This window comes from Phyllobates terribilis, unplaced genomic scaffold (assembly GCF_046119375.1).
Source record: "Phyllobates terribilis strain yellow unplaced genomic scaffold, ASM4611937v1 Scaffold_2__4_contigs__length_985480577, whole genome shotgun sequence".
Lineage (NCBI taxonomy): Eukaryota > Metazoa > Chordata > Amphibia > Anura > Dendrobatidae > Phyllobates > Phyllobates terribilis.
In genome coordinates, this window is record NW_027362762.1 from 901,593,051 (window position 1) to 901,610,398 (window position 17,348).

Sequence of the window (17,348 nt, forward strand, 5' to 3'; positions counted from 1 at the left end):
CAACTTGTAATAATCTATGTTGCAGTGTCAATGATGTGTAAAATGTATCTAGCACATACTGAAATTGGTGAAATAATGGTTTTAAAGGGGACCTGTCACTCGCCATAAATATGTATTTTTTTTTTTACTTGGAAAAGGCGCTGTTCTCCTGAATCTGATGTTGCTTTTCTTTTCATCCTGCTCCTCTCCAATCCTGAGATATGGCCCAGTCTTCCCTGTATGTAAACCGGGTCTTTTTTGCCCAGTGGGCGTGATCCTCAACTCTTCTCTATGGGAGTGTTCTAAAGACCACGCCCACTTAGTGAAAAAGACTAGATTTATATACGGAAAAGAGGAGGCCGTATCTCAGGAACGGAGAGGTGCAGGAACAAAAGAAAAGCATCGCTGGATTCAGAAGAACAGCGGCATTTATACCATGTGAAAAAGTATATATATTTATGGCAAATGACAGGTCCTCTTTAAGCTTCATAGGCTGTTTAGAAGAGACGAATTCCCTGCGCGCAAAGCTGAAGTCATCTTATTAGCAGGCTGGATGATATATACGTCTCTCAGAAATAAATATAATCCTTTCAAAAATCATTTTGGAGGATGACTGCAAGTATTAAGATCAAGCTTAGGACATTGCTGAATGTATAGAAACTTAGGGGATCAGCTAATGATGAATGATCTTGAAGGGGGCTTGGCTGGGTCCATTCAACTACAGCAATAATTGCTAGCCAGATCCTAATTAAAAATGATAGTTAGCAATTGTGCTGGTGTGACTTAATTATATTTAATTCTGAGAGCTAATGATTTCAATGATATGGCGGTGTAGAGGTAACACAGACTAATGGAAAGTACCTGCAGGGGTAAAGGTGAAGGACTGAACTGCAAAACAAGAAGGTAAAGACAATTTGAGTTATAAGCTCGACTGGAGAAAAAAAGATCAAAACATTCTAGTGATCGAGTGATGAGAGCGACACTTCCGGACATGGTCACATGACTTTCTTTGAAGCAATAGCCACTCAGCAGCCAATGGAGAGTTATAATATATCAAGTGATACATTGCAAGTCACTAGTGGTGGTAATGAGAATGTGAGCTTAGTGCATCCCATAGGCAGATCCCAGAAATGCTTAGATGTAGCAGAGCTGAGATTGTCAGAGGCAGCACCACTGAGCACATGCCTACTGTGACATCTGTAGGTTTGCATCAACGCTTAATTGTCACAATGCAAAGTCGTTGCAGCTATAAGAGAGCAAACACAAATTCAGCTCTGCTACATCTGTACAAGCACAAGGTAGCCCAACACAGTCTATTACGTAGCAGCAGCAATGGTTTATGAAATTATGAATTATTAATAATCAAATTGTGATCTATGATTTTACAATGCACATAAATTAAATAAAGGCAATATACAAGTAAAGGATTGTATAAAAGGCAATATATAAGTAAAGGCTATGATCGACTGATTGCAAATTAAATCTAAATATGTTGTAGAGAAAACTGAAAAGTTCTACAGTATCTAAGTATTATATATATATAATATCTATCTATCTATCTAATATATCCAATATATATCTATCTATCTAATATCTATCTATCTATCTATCTATCTATCTATCTCATATATCTATCTATCTAATATATCCAATATATATCTATCTAATATCTATCTATCTATCTATCTCATATATCCAATATATATCTATCTATCTAATATCTATCTATCTATCTATCTAATATATCCAATATATATCTATCTATCTAATATCTATCTATCTAATATCTATCTATCCATCTCCCCAGGAGACATAATAAAACGAACCCCTCTGTATATATAATTGTAAACATGAGCACGATATGTGTTCTATTATATTAGCTTTATGTATATATTTCTAGGGAATCTGTTGTATAAAAGAAATGTAAATAAATAAACGTAAATAAATGTTCTTAAAACGTTATGTTACTCTCTTATTCCTCCTAAAATTATAAGGATAAATTAACAATTGGATGTGTCCATATACTTATACTCTGAAACTGTCCAATCAGTGATGACTGTGCAGGGACACGCCCATTTGGCAAGGAGAATGGTAACATCCAAATGTCAATTTCTTTAAAAATTCTTAGAGAAATAAAACAGGAGCAACAACAGTCCTTAAAAAGCTGTTCCACAATGGAGATGGAGAATACAAGCATCCACTAAAGCAGGAGAGGCGATGGGTCCTCTGTAGAGACACAGGCATTCTATCATTTCGCTTTCATCTACATTTTTAATACATTTTAAAGGGTATCACTTAATGAAAGCAGGTATATGACAAAACGGCTGCAATGAGATCTTGAAAAGATATCGTGTCATATCTCATATTTTTCATTTTCTCCTAATTCCTTATTCCAGGAACAAATTGTAACACTATTCCCAGGCCCTCCTTCTTATATTTCTCCGGCCTTTGTTTCCTTGAAATTTCCATAATTCCAACCATTAATATTCACCGTCTGGAGAGTTCAAACATCTGACATGATCGTATCTCAAGAGAAGCTGTGCCACAATATACCGCGCTGGATCCTGCTTTGAAGTACTATTGGTTTGATCTAACATCTTATCCATTTGATCTTCTGCTCTGCAAAGATCTATCAAATTCCCTGGTCCTGGAGAAGCACCAGCGTCTTATGTACCAGGAACTAGTACATCCGCCTACAACAAGCAAGGACTGCAGAGTTATCTGGGTCAATGTATTCCTGCAGATGTAGTGGTGGAACAATAATCAGAGGACTTATCCTACTAGAGAATGGCTGTAAACAGAAACCTACAGTGGTTTGCAAAAGTATTCACCCCCCTTGGCTTTTTACCCATTTTGTTACATTACAACCTGTGTTGAAATATTTTTGTAATCCAATTTGTGTGTGATGCATCAGCAGTAAATAGTTTAAGTTGGTGAAGTAAAACAAGCAAAATAAAGGCATATGTTAAATTTATGGGATCAAATAACTAAAAATTGGCATGTGAATAGGTATTCACCCCCTTTTCTATGAAGCCTCTAAAAAATTTCAGGTGAAAGCAATTACCTTCATAAGTCCCATGCTTAGCGAAAGGAAGTCCACCTGTGTGCAATCTAAGGGTCACATGGTCTGTCAGGATATACATTACCTCTTCTGAAAGGCCACAGAGGCTGCAACACCATTAAGCAAGAGGCACCACTAACCAAACAACACCATGAAGACAAAGGAGATCTGCAAACAAGTCAGGGACAAAGTTGTTGAGAAATATAAGTCAGTGTTGGGTTATAAAAAAATATCCCAATCTCTGATGATCCCCCAGAGCACCATCAAATCTGTTATCATCAAATTTAAAGAATATTGTACCACAACAATCCTGCCAAGAGAGGGCGGCCCATCAAAACTCTCAGCCTGGGCAAAGAGGGCATTAATCAGAGAGGCAGAACAGAGACAAAAAGTAAACCTGAAGGAGCTGCAGAGTTCCCAAGCAGAGACTGGATTATCTGTCCATACGACAACAATAACCCGTGCACTCCATAGAGGTGGCCTTTATGGAAGAGTGGGCAGAAAAAAGCCTTCACTTACGCACAAAAATTGTAAGGCTCGTTTTGAGTTTTCCAGAAGACATGGGAGACTCCCAAATGCATGGAGGAAGGTGCTGTGGTCAGATGAGACCAAAATTTAACTTTTTGGCCACCAAGGTAAACTCTATGTCTGGCGCCAAACCAACACTTCTCATCGCCCCAAGAACACCATACCCACAGTGAAACATGGTAGTGGCAGCATCATGCTGTGGGGATGTTTTTCAGCAGCTGGGACAGGGAAAATGTCGACGGGAAGATGGATGGTGTGAAATACAGGGATATTTTTGAGCTAAACCTTTTTCAGTCTGGCAGTGATTTGAGACTGGGATGGAGGTTCACCTTCCAACAAAACAATGACCTAAAGCATACTGCTAAAGCAACACTCGAGTGGTTTAACGGGAAACGTCTAAATGTTTTGGAGTGGCCTAGTCAAAGCCCACACCTTAATCGAATTAGGAATCTGTAGTCAGACTTGAAGACTGCGGTTCACCAGAGGAAACAATGTAACTTGAATGAGCTGAAGTAGTTTTGCCTTGAGGAATGGGCAAAAATCCTAGTGGTAAGATGTGGAAAGCTCATAGAGACTTATCCAAAGTGACTTGCAGCTGTAATTGCCGCAAAAGGAGGCTCTACAAAGTCCCGACTTTAGGGGGGTGAATAGTTATACACACTGAAGTTTACAGTTATTTTGTCCTATTTGTTCTTTGCTTCACAATTAAATGAAAAACCAATGGTTCACAGTTGTAGGTATGTTCTTTACATGAACTGATGCAAACCCTCATAAAAAATAGTGAAATTCCAGGTTGTAAGGAAGCAAAACACAAAAAATGACAAGGGGTGAATACTTTTGCAAGCTACTATACATATCTATCTATCTATCTATCTATCTATCTATCTATCTAAGCAGCAGTGGTATAAAACAATATGGAAGCTGGAATCAAGATAATTAGCCAGTTGTCCAAAGAATCCAAAAAAAAAAATGTAGCACTCCTTCTTCATGTAAAAGTGGACCTGTGTTTCTTCTCTTAGTGTTATACCAGTTTCATCACCAAACACCAAACACAATATTTGTCTTTCTAATGAATATTAGAAGATGACTTATCTATCTATCTATCCCATATCTATCTATCTATCCCATATCTATCTATCTATCTATCTATCTATCTATCTATCTATCTATCCCATATCTATCTATCTATCTATCTATCTATCTATCTATCTATCTATCTATCTATCTATCTATCCCATATCTATCTATCTATCCCATATCTATCTATCTATCTATCTCATATCCATCTTTCAAATATCTATCGATCTATCTACTTTCCAGTCTCCTACCACTTTTCTACTTTTATCTCAAACAGAAGTGATCACAGTAAATTCTATTTGCTATAGCATTAAGTATAGGATTTATATATTGAATTCCTCTCCAGCCTATAGAAGCATGCAGAGACTACATAAGATGTTCTGCTGATTCTAGAGGGCAAAATGACAATGATAATGTAAAGGGAAACTGCCAGTAGGATCAACCCTCCTAAGCCGTCTATATTGACATGCAGTTCATGGGGAGCTGAATAAAATGATACCTTGATAAATACAATTTGATAACGTACTCCAACAAAATCCACATTTTTCTTATGTAAATATGTAAATGAGCTGTTAAGATCTATGGGCCGGACATAGATCTCCCTGAGAATCTGCCTCCAGAGCTTAATTTAAAACATTTGGGAAATGTGGATCAAGACAAATGACTGTCAGTCATTACATGTCTCACACTGGTAACCCGCTTTAATTAAAAACAAGCTCTGGAGGTAGATTCTCAGGGAGAGCTATGTCCGGCTCATAGATCTTAACAGCTCATTTACATATAAAGAAAGCGTGGATTTTTCTGGAATAAGACATTGGTTCTCAGATATCAAGGCATCATTTTATTCAGCTTCATATAACCTACATGCCCATATAGACGGCTTAGGGGGGTTGATCCTTTTTCAGATTCCCTTCTCAGCACTGAGGGAAAGACTTAGAATAATTATTTGGGAACATTTTTCAATAATTGCTTCCTCCACAACATATCTATCACATTAATTGCAACAAGTTCTGTTTTTACATTAGAATCACTGCTGGCTAAGAAGACTTTGTTGGGTACTCAAGATACTTCACTGCACAAAACGCGTTTCACGTCATTCATGATCATTGCATCCCGGAATGAAGATTGCAAGGCATGTTTTATTTCATTTCTTACCGGCATAGTTGCTGAGTCCCTTTCTCTTCTTTCTGCGCCAGTACAACCAAATGCTGAATCCCATGAGAATTACCCAGCATGCACCACCAATTCCTGCGATGAAGGCCGGTTGTTTTACAACGTCAGTGATCTGCTCGGTGATGCTGTTGTTATTCTCTGTGATTACAACTTCATTACGATTTCCTGTAAAAATGAGATAATGACATTTAAAGGACTCTCACATCATCTATAGCTTGTGGAGCACAATGATTTTATATTAAGCGGGGGCGGAACTTACAGATTAGACGTCGTGGCGGCTGGTAGGGGGCCAATCAACTGGAGATACAGATATTACTTGGGGATATTACTTAAAGCGTTGGTGGAGCAGATCAGTTCCCCAAAGAAGTTGCTGGGGCGTAACGGGGACTAAAAAGGCATTTGACACTAGATGTGCACCAAAAAGTCACTTGGCTTTAACCAAGATACTTAAAGAAAGGGCTAAAGCAATACACCAAATCCATGTCGCAGGCAAAGGAAAGACTAGTCAATAACTCTTGACTCTCTAAATTCTTATCTAGATAACCATTAGATATGAACAAAAAGATTTGAGGTGCCAAGCTCTGCCGTCTGGTCCTGTCCTCTGTTGCAGCTGGCCTTCACTTCTGCAGTTGACATCCTCGGATCGGCACCTCATGGGCGTCTCTGTTGCGTCCTAGGCACAGAGACGTCATGATGTAGCTGCAACCGCGAATTGTGTAAGACCTAGTAGCTCGGCCTCATATGACATCATAACTTCACAAAGTCTAGAAAGCATCGGAGACATCCATGAGATGTTGGGCTAAGAATAACGGCCACAGAAGTGAAGACCAGCTACAAAAGAGGGCTGTGCCATAGGTTAGAACTGGATACTACGAACACTTGCTCATCTGTAATGATTACATGCCTTATGGTGATGTCCCAAGTGCCAGTAACAGGGTTGTTCCCTACATTTTTAAGATGCTCAGACACATCAACAGTTGTTTATTAGCTACTTTTGATACCCTCTCCGGATACCCGCGGAGGACACAGTAGTGAGTGTGTCACTTCAGGAAGAGAATATAGAATTTTTTTTCTTCTTTAATATCCCACACTACGCTTTTTGATAATACTTTGCTACTAATTACAGTAATTGTAGTGTGTTGCATTTTTTTAATGCATTTTTTTTTGCAGAAAAGCAGCTGTGTTTTACAGTACTAGCAAAAGCAAATGAGATTACAGAGTTCTTGCACACACAGTTTTTTTCCTGATGGAATCCGAGCATTTCAACATTTTTTAAAATCTGCAGCATGTAAATTCTTTTAGTGTTTTTGAAGCTTTTTTTTGGTGAATACAACTAACTTTATTAAATTATCCCTCCTTCCATCATAATTTTTGTCCTCTTATTATATTGCAATCATATTATACAGCACTGTGTACTTACAATTGCTCATTTTTCCTTTCTACCCAGTTAATTATTCTCTTTTCCATTATGTCTATGACATCACCTGATTAAAAACTGACTAGATCTATGTAAAAACAGGAGGCCAATGTTCCCTGTATGAGTCATGAATCACTGCAAAAGTCCCTGACACGGGGGAGGAGGGAGCAGCTGGGTCAGGAGTTAACAAGGGGAATGATAAATGCAGGGACAAGAGACTTCCTGTTTCTACATAGAGCAGAGAAAAGAGAAGAAGGTACTGGGTAGAAAGGCAAAATGAGCAATTGTAAGTACACAGTGCTATATAATATGATGACTGCAATATATTAAGAGGATAAAAACTTGATGGGAGGAGGAGGAGGAATGCTTCTTTAACATGTACTGTAGACAAATCACACATGTAATCTGCAGCAAAAAAGCAGCAAATAGTTGCGTTGTATACACATCATTTTTACTGCAGGTGCAGATTTTGGGTGCAGAAAAAAAAATCACTGTGTCAACATAACTTATGTGTGTACATAGATGCATCCATCCTCACAATACATTCCTAACAAGTTAGCTGTAATTTACCACTGGGTGGCCACACAGAAACAGATACAGCAGAAACATCTTGGGACAGAATATCACAAAATCATTTTATTTGTTTAAAAGCTGGTTATGTTTCTGCACATGTCTCAGGATATGATATGCTTAGAGCATAAGTAAGGAAAACACATACTGTATGCATCGATATTCAGTATAGGTGTAAGAGTATGTGTTTTGTGTACACTTTGTGCACTTGTGAACGAAGCCAAGCATTTGGCTCAAGTTGCAAAATTTACTATTGGGTCAGCAATATAAATGGTATTAACACACAGAACACGGAGGGCTAGGCTACATTGCTACTTTTTCCTGGGACAAGAAGGATATACAGGCTCGTTTGTCATTAATAAAGTTGGATGACTTTTGCCCCATTCTTGAGTTACACTGTCTTCCATTGACCAAAAACTTGGCCGACATCATCGGGAATTGACTCAACTGAACGTAATTCCAGAATTTTAAGCATTTGCAAATCTTGGTTACAATTGTAGTTGCAATTTATTGGATGATACTAAGTAGTAGCGGTCCTAAAGATCTAGTACTCCGGTGGATAATATATACGAGAAGCCACAGGTATGTTTGTACTGGAGGGTCTGATAAAGCAGGTGTTACAGGAACAATACTGTCAGCTCCACTAATTAGATGGAAGACAAGCCATGAGGGTGACCTGCATCCCGCCATTGTGTCTGCAGACAAAGATGTAATGATATACAATGTCTTCCTCCTTCTGGAGGCTAATGAAGAATAAAACTAATTTGCTGAAGCAAAAATTAATTAGTCACATCCAAATCAACTGCAATTAATAGAGTGAAAGTTTGCAAGTCTGAATCGACCGAGCTTATTGCAATTTATGCTATAAAAATGCAAACCTAAGTGCTACGTACCAGCGAGTACTATTTTATCTGCGCAAGTGTAATTTGGACTAAATTAATGTGTTAGATACAACTATGGATTCATAGACTGTTAGCGGTTCAGGCAAGAGAGAAGTAATGTCTTCATGGGCCATTAAGCCTAATACAGAGGTCAAGTTATAGATGAATGGTAGGACTGTGAGACTGACGCCGAAGAGATGATTGAATTTTATTTTTGCTGCTCACCCTAAAATCTATAGGTCTTTAATCTAGCATCGGGGAGACCTCATCCAACTTTGGTGCCAGCAATTCAGACACTTGATACATTTGGCTGAATAACAGCTGCATTTTTAAAAGGTGTTTGTCAGCAAAAAATGACCGTTCAAACAAAGCTCAGGTGCTTGGTTCGACTTTGGCATTGCCAAACAGTTCAGTGTACCTTCCCACCTACCAGCGACCATCTATCTCTGTCCTCCTCTGACTCTTGTAAAGCCAGAGATGTCAATCAAGGCAGAGGGGAGCAGAAATACATGAAAAACAAGTAGGGGGCAAACAAAGGGTGTACTAAGGTTGTTCCAAGTGTCTGTTCTTGGTTTGAACAGTCATTTTGATGCACAGCTAACTGCTGCGAAAGATTGATTTACATTGCTGGGGCATATTTTGGCAAAAAGGTTGTAGACTTTTAGGCAGGGGTATAACTCTCACAGGTGTATGAGGTACAATCGCACCCAGGCCCAGGGGGGGACAAAAGGTCCATTTGGTGCTATTGAAAAAGCCAAACCTGCAATAATTGGCCCCGTTGGAGCTTTTGCATTGGGACCCACAAGCTTAAAGTTACACCACCGCTTCTAGGTTCTAGGAAACACCAACAAGCCACAAGTTTATAGCAGAAAACAGAAAAAAATATATACATACATATATGTAAATACTGTATATATATGTATATATACACTGCTCAAAAAAATAAAGGGAACACTCAAAAGACACATCCTAGATCTGAATGAATGAAATATTCTCATTGAATACTTTTTTCTGTACAAAGCTGAATGTGCTGACAACAAAATCACACAAAAATCATCAATGGAAATCAAATTTATTAACCAATGAAGGCCTGGATTTGGAGTCACCCCCAAAATTAAAGTGGGAAAACACACTACAGGCTGATCCAACTTTGATGTAATGTCCTTAAAACAAGTCAGAATGAGTCTCAGTATTGTGTGTGGCCTCCACGTGCCTGTATGACCTCCCTACAACGCCTGGGCATGCTCCTGATGAGGCTCAGTATTGTGTGTGGCCTCCACGTGCCTGTATGACCTCCCTACAACGCTTGGGCATGCTCCTGATGAGGTTGCGGATGGTCTCCTGTGGGATCTCCTACCAGACCTGGACTAAAGCATCCGCCAACTCCTGGACAGTCTGTGATGCAACGTGACGTTGGTGGATGGAGCGAGACATGATGTCCCAGATGTGCTCAATCGGATTCAGGTCTGGGGAACGGGCGGGCCAGTTCATAGCTTCAATGGCTTCATCTTGCAGGAACTGCTGACACACTCCAGCCACATGAGGTCTGGCATTGTCCTGCATTAGGAGGAACCAAGGACCAACCGCACCAGCATATGGTCTCACAAGGGGTCTGAGGATCTCATCTCAGTACCTAATGGCAGTCAGGCTACATCTGGCGAGAACATGAAGGGCTGTGCGGCCCTTCAAAGAAATGCCACCCCACACCATTACTGACCCACTGCCAAACCGGTCATGGTGAAGGATGTTGCAGGCAGCAGATCGCTCTCCACAGCGTCTCCAGACTCTGTCACGTCTGTCACATGTGCTCAGTGTGAACCTGCTTTCATCTGTGAAGAGCACAGGGCGCCAGTGGCGACTTTGCCAATCCTGGTGTTCTGTGGCAAATGCCAAGCGCCCTGCACGGTGTTGGGCTGTGAGCACAACCCCCATCTGTGGACGTCGGGCCCTCATACCACCCTCATGGAGTCGGTTTCTAACCATTTGTGCAGACACATGCACATTTGTGGCCTGCTGGAGGTCATTTTTCAGGGCTCTGGCAGTGCTCCTTCTCTTCCTCCTTGCACAAAGGCGGAGGTAGCGGTCCTGCTGCTGGGTTGTTGCCCTCCTATGGCCCCCTCCATGTCTCCTGCTGTACTGGCCTGTCTCCTGGTAGCGCCTCCAGCCTCTGGACACACGCTGACAGACATAGCAAACCTTCTTGCCACAGCTCACATTGATGTGCCATCCTGGATGAGCTGCACTACCTGAGCAACTTATGTGGGTTGTAGAGTCAGTCTCATGCTACCACGAGTGTTAAAGCACAACCAACATTCAAAAGTGACAAAAACATCAGCTAGAAAGCATTGGTACTGAGATGTGGTCTGTGGTCCCCACCTGCAGAACCACTCCTTTATTGAGGGTGTCTTGATAATTGCCAATAATTTCCATCTATTGTCTGCTCCATTTGCACAACAGCATGTGAAATTGATTGTCAATCAGTGTTGCTTCCTAAGTGGACAGTTTGATTTCACAGAAGTTTGATTCACTTGGAGTTTTATTCTGTTGTTTAAGTGTTCCCTTTATTTTTTTGAGCAGTGTATATATATTTATATATATATATATATATATATATATATATATATATATATATATATACTGAAATAACTAAAAGAACTCCTAAGCTGGACCTTCAGAGGAAAAGAAAGTTGAGCAGTTTTTTTGTCTTTTAGATTATAGCATATGGTGTGTATATATTATATACAAACTGTGTGCTATAATCTAAAGAAAAAATCCACTACTCAACTTTCTTTTCCTCGGAAGATCCAGCTTAGGAGTTCTTTTAGTTCTTTTTTGTTCTTTTAGTTCTCCTGGTTTCTGTTTGCGAGTGGCAGGCACATGACTGTTGTAGAAAATCAATAGCCTCATCGGTTATGTGCTGAATAGTGATGAGCGAGCGTGCTCGTTTGTCTCTTTCGCCGAGCACGCTCAGGTGCTTTCCGAGTATTTTCGGCGTGCTCGTATATTAAGTTCGACTCCCTGCGTCTGCATGATTTATGACTGTTAGTCAGCCTCAACACATGCAGGGATTGCCTGTTTGTTAGGGAATCTTCACATGTGTTGAGGCTGACTAACAGCCATTAATCATGCAGATGCAGGGACTTAACCTTAATATACGAGCATGCTGAAGATACTCGGAAAGCACCTGAGCGTGCTTGGCGAAAGGGTTAAACGAGAATGCTCGCTCATCACTAGTACTGAACTATTGACATCATGGCACTCATCAGTGAGCGGTGATGCCAGCAGTAGACCTCTTGACTGTGATCAGCATGTGATTGGCTTCAAGTGCTGGTGGCTCATAAATAAAGTCCAGGAGCACCGTCAGAAATTGTGTAATAGAAACGGTGTTAATAGTTTTTCTTTGTTATTCAGTTTAGGTGGATCCGTCACCAGATATGATAATATTAAATATAATTTTAGACACGATGAGGCTGTTGTAATTACTATGAAAATCCATGCCAGAATGGCTGTAGCTGTATGTAGCTGTGAAAGCATAAGCTCAATTTCCACCCACCTAGCCTGACTGACAGCTGAACAGTGTCCTCCTCACTGCTGAGACCTCACAATGCTCAGTACAAGCTGCAGCTGTCAGCCAGGTTGGGAGAGAGGAGACTGTATACACTTGTACTCATGTGGTCTCTCACTCTTTAGCTCAATTTATAAAATGACCATGCTAATCTCAGAATTATACAACCATTATGATGTGGATTATAAAAGTCTTATCGGGTCGACGAGATTTATGTAATCCTGTATTGTGTATTGCTTCAATCTTAGCAATCGGCATGATATAATAAAATCCAGGCTGCATAAAACACTATATAAAGAAATATAAAGTACAAGTTTACATAATCGGATAACCTTGAGATGATTTGATCTGTGCTTAGATATTCCCCAACCATGTGTTCGCATTTCCATTCAATACTCTAATTATCTGTTTTATTAGAACAGAATAGATATATTTTATTAGTGATATAAATGAGGCGCTGATCCTGAACTAGTAATGATTTTCCGGGGCTGTTTGTATTTGGAGATCAATATGTGTTATTCTACAATATAGAAAAGACAAAGGGGGTTAATAAGGAGTCCAATTACATTTTTTACAAAGCAAACAGTAAAACCCTCTCATCAGTCAATGTGACCCATAGGTGCTATTTCATCTAGCCCACAACTCCACCGAGTTAATGAAGAAAAAATCCAAAAGGAATATATACGATATAAGAGCGGCATAATTGCTTTCAATGCTCGGAGTATTAATGACATAAAAGAAGGTGTCATAAAATGATTGTTGAGGCAGGGACGCTGAGATCGTTAAGGAAACAATTAGCTGCCATCTTGAGCATAATTATCTGGAAAAGATGGCTCCTTTGGGTCGGCGTTCTTTTTATGCCCAATATACTTGTTCTTTTATCTGGTGTTTACTGCAGAAACCTAACTCCATTTGGCAGGGTGTACGGCGTAATGTAATGGGCTGGGGATAAGCCAGAATATATGGTTATATGGATTTGTATATTACACGTATGACCACAATGTATTCTATATGTTTCTATCAACTACTGTATATATAATAAAGGCAGCAATATGTGAGCAGAGGCCAAAGTCATAGAGATTAAATGCTGTTCTTATTGTCTCCTGCTATACATTTTTTATTATTTTTTAGAGCTACAACATAGTCAGAGGCAGAGCCTGACTGGCTGTCTGGCAATTCTGGCAAATGCCAGATGGGCTGGTCCAATTGTGGGCTGCATAGGACAGCAATATTTTCATTATTGACATCATTAAGATGCCCATCCTGTAAAAATTGTAGCTCAGCCGAGAGCCATCCACAGTTCAGTAAGGCAACGAACGACCTATAAAAAAGTTGGCATCTCAATGGAGATATAAGACGGCTCAATGACATCACAACATTTCACCGTCTGAGCCAGCCCACAGACTGCAGAGGAGGAGTGAGTCACTTCTCGGGATGGGAGGCGGGGTAGGTGAGGATTAGTTTATTTTATTCTTTGAACAATCGTAGGGTGATTTTATTATTAGTAATAAGTGGCACATTGGGGGTCGTTATCAAAAGGAAAGGAGGCACACTGGGAGGTGGAGACAGACTGTCAAAAGGAGCCACACAGGGCTGGTTATTATCATATGGAGACACACTGGGGAAATATTATCAAAAGTCCAGGAGACACAATGAGGGGAGGATTGTCAAAAGAAAGGTGGGCACACTGGGGAGATGTGGTCAAAAGGAGGGGAGATACAGGAGAGGGATATTATCAAAAGGAGGGGAGATACAGGGGAGGGATATTATCAAAAGGAGGGGATGCACATGGGATAGACATTATCAAAAGCAGTCACACTGGGCTGGTTATTATCATAAAGAGGCCCACTGGGGGTTCATTAATAAAAGGGGGATAATGGGGGCATTATTTAAAGGAGGACAAAGGGGGCATTATTTAAAGAAGGGACAATGGGAGTAATTATTAAAAAGAGGCTCGTACCATATGATTATTTTTAGAAGGCACTGGGGAAATTATTAATATTATTATGATTATTATTATGAGGTCTAGAAGTACATTATTACTAAAGGGGCCTGATAAACTAAAGAGGCAAAGGAAGACACTATTACTACAATGAGGCAACGGGGGACATTAATACTACAGGACACTGTAAAAGAATAAGGAGGGAGGCACTATTACTGTGTGGGAACAAAAGGAGGGCGCTGTTATTTTGCAGGGTACAAAGGGGGCATGGTTATTGTCTAGGGTAGTAGCTCTATACGGTTCGTGTAGAGGTGGGTACATGTGAGGAGGATGCTGGAAGAGCAGTAAGCCAGAGATATCTGTAGGATACATTCTGCAGAAATAGAAGAAGTGGTCTTGGCGGTCTGGGCCAATTAAAAAAAGAGGCCATATACACATGTTATACTTGCTGACACTATATTATCACATACAGTATAACGCTCTTGGGATGTCACTTAGGCCGGTGAGATATTGGCAAGATAGATCTGCACTACATGGCGAGTTATAGCAGCATTACATGGATTAAAGTAGAACAAGCTTCCATTTTTTTTGTAGCCAAACTGTCTGCAAAAAAATAGACATGTGCTGTAATGGGTCCATTATCTAGCCTCAAAAATAATAGATACCATATCATACCAAAAAAACTGATGATAAGTGAAAGAGACCTTAGTTTTAGTGTATTCTGTGGAGAAGTGTGTAAAATCTATGGGACCATAGATGTAAACTTTACGAAAATGTTGGTAGATTCGAGCAAATGAACAGGGGTTATTATCGCTTGAGGCCGGACAAATATTGAGCCATAAAACACGAAAACCCAGTAATAATGCCCTCTGAGAGCTCTTTTTAGAAAGTTGTGTTCTGTTGGGCCCTTTAAAAATGAAGGATGTCCCCTGAGAGCCCCATAGAAAATAATGCCAGACTGGTGTCTCTCTGCGTGAAAGAATAAAGTTCAGACACACCTACTGTAATTCGAGAGACCGTTACTGCGCCTAGGCCCTGATGGTGGCATCTCATAGGCTGTAGGCTAACAGCAGCCGCCAGGACAGACAGTAGTGGGGCAGAGAGTCTATGGCTCCCTGCTTTACCCCAAGATCCAACTACATACATTTCAAGAAGGATGTAGGGCATGTGCAACGCCCTGCATCTTTTTTTTTTTTTGGATGCTTGTGATGCCTTTGCCTAGGGGCACAGTATTTAGAATTTTTTTAAATAAAATATTAATTCAATAAGACAAAATTAAATAAAAAATTAAATTATAAACAGGTACATTTTTAACTGTAGTAGTGCAGCAATAATAAAAATGGTAATAATAATAATAATAATAATAATACATTGTGAGACGTAGTCCAGTTAGTTAGTAAGTTAGTGTAGTGTTAGTTAGGGAGTAAAATTGCGGGAAGAAGGTTGAACTTTATGGACCTAGGTCTTTTTTCAACCTACGTTACTATGTTACTAAATAGTAATTCAATAAGACGAAAAAGTTATTTTGTTTTTTTAATTTTGCACCATTAAAAATGATGTGCCCCCTTCACCCTCCTAAAAAAGTAGCTATTGTGAAAATTACAAGGTTTAAGTTTTTTTTTTAATATTAGTAGTTATAAGAAAAATATAAAATAATCTAAAATTAAAAATAGAGATTAAACATGGAACACTGACTTAAACAATAGGTCATTTTCTGATTACACATTCCCTTTAACATTGACTATATTCTACATAATTAATTACCTTTTTTTTGGGGCCAAAACAAAACCTTTCGTCTGTTTTGGAATGAAAAACTGCATAATTATTTCACAAACGAATTAGCCGTCGTCCCCATTACGTTGCCTAGTCCACTTATGGGCATTATTCCATAGAAAAGACTCATTTCTTCACTCTCCGCTCTCGCTTATAACATGAACTGCAAACTCATTAATGCCCTGGTGAATACTGAGCAAATGTAAATGAAACCACTTTTATACACAGCAAAAAGGTTACTGCAATCCAGCGTTCTTATAATTGTACTTAGCTGTAATCTGTACCAGACGACCCAAAGGAGATAATGAACTTGATTTTTTTTTTTAAAAAAACCTAATATAATTATTGAATAACTGGCTCTGTGCGTCTATTATTTCCATATATTGTAGTGAATAATACATAGGATATGTCTGGGCCCAGGGTAAAGGTCTGAAGCATCAGACAGCTGTGCAGAAGCATTAAATTCCCCTTCCTTCCTTCCACGCACAGAGGAAAGCCGTTTCGTGGGCTGAACCAATCATTACGATACGGCAGCTTATCAATTTCCTATGAACTAGTGATATTAATTAGGTGTTAGGAGCTATATGCAAGGTGTAACTAATGAACCATAAAATAAGAGGATGTAACCTATTGACTTACTAGGAGCCAGTGCTTCCAAGGAGACACGAGGCACTTAGCACCTACTGACTCTTTTTGTCACAAGCCGATGGAAATAGAACGCAGCATGGAGGAGGGCTCGTAGGTAATGAAAATATTCATTATCTGCTCTCAATAGGTCAATTAAAAAAAAAATCTTCTCCCATCCTGGAAGAACAATTATCAGCAAACCTCAATGACCACTGCCAAAATTGTGGTCTATTTACCCAGTAAATTATTTTTAGGGGCATGGAGGGCCATCCTTAGGGCTGTGCAACCATGTGTGTGCTTCTCCCGTGAATACTGAAGGGCACCATTGGCACCTGGAGCCCAAATCCTTTCATGGTATCCACACTTACGGAAAGAAAGCTGCACGGGATACAGCTTGTTCATTGATGTTTTGGTATCCATCTGGCATTGTTCATTTAGGCACTGTATGACTGTATTATTTAGGTACTATACATGACTTGTTTACTTTGGACACAACATACGGAGAGAGCAATCACTGGAGAAGGACATCATGGTCAGAAGAATGGAAGGAACAAGGCGCAGAGGAAGACCAGCAACCCGATGGCTTGATACTATCAAAATAATGGCAGAGAAGACCCTGGTGGACCTATCTAGACTCGCACCAGATGGATCTTTCTACAGAGTGTTCATTGATCAAGGCGCCAGGTCTCAAGATCAAGGTGAAGGCCGATAAATAATAATATGCTGTGAGTGTAAATTAAAGGGGTTTTAACACT

The 17,348-nt window shown here is 39.7% G+C and overlaps 1 protein-coding gene across 16 annotated transcripts in view; it reads right to left on the bottom strand.

Moving 5' to 3' along the window:
* Window positions 1-17,348, bottom strand: part of ROBO2 (roundabout guidance receptor 2) — a 1,535,448-nt gene that overhangs the window by 60,996 nt on the left and 1,457,104 nt on the right. For 9 of the 16 annotated variants that reach the window (XM_073668228.1, XM_073668234.1, XM_073668219.1 and 6 more), the window contains 2 exons: window positions 5,801-5,983; window positions 841-867 (listed from right to left, as the gene is read on the bottom strand). In XM_073668228.1, the coding sequence (XP_073524329.1) occupies window positions 841-867; window positions 5,801-5,983 (210 nt within the window). The remainder of the gene's footprint in view (window positions 1-840; window positions 868-5,800; window positions 5,984-17,348) is intronic. The other 7 variants (XM_073668230.1, XM_073668222.1, XM_073668225.1 and 4 more) reach the window with 1 other exon arrangement.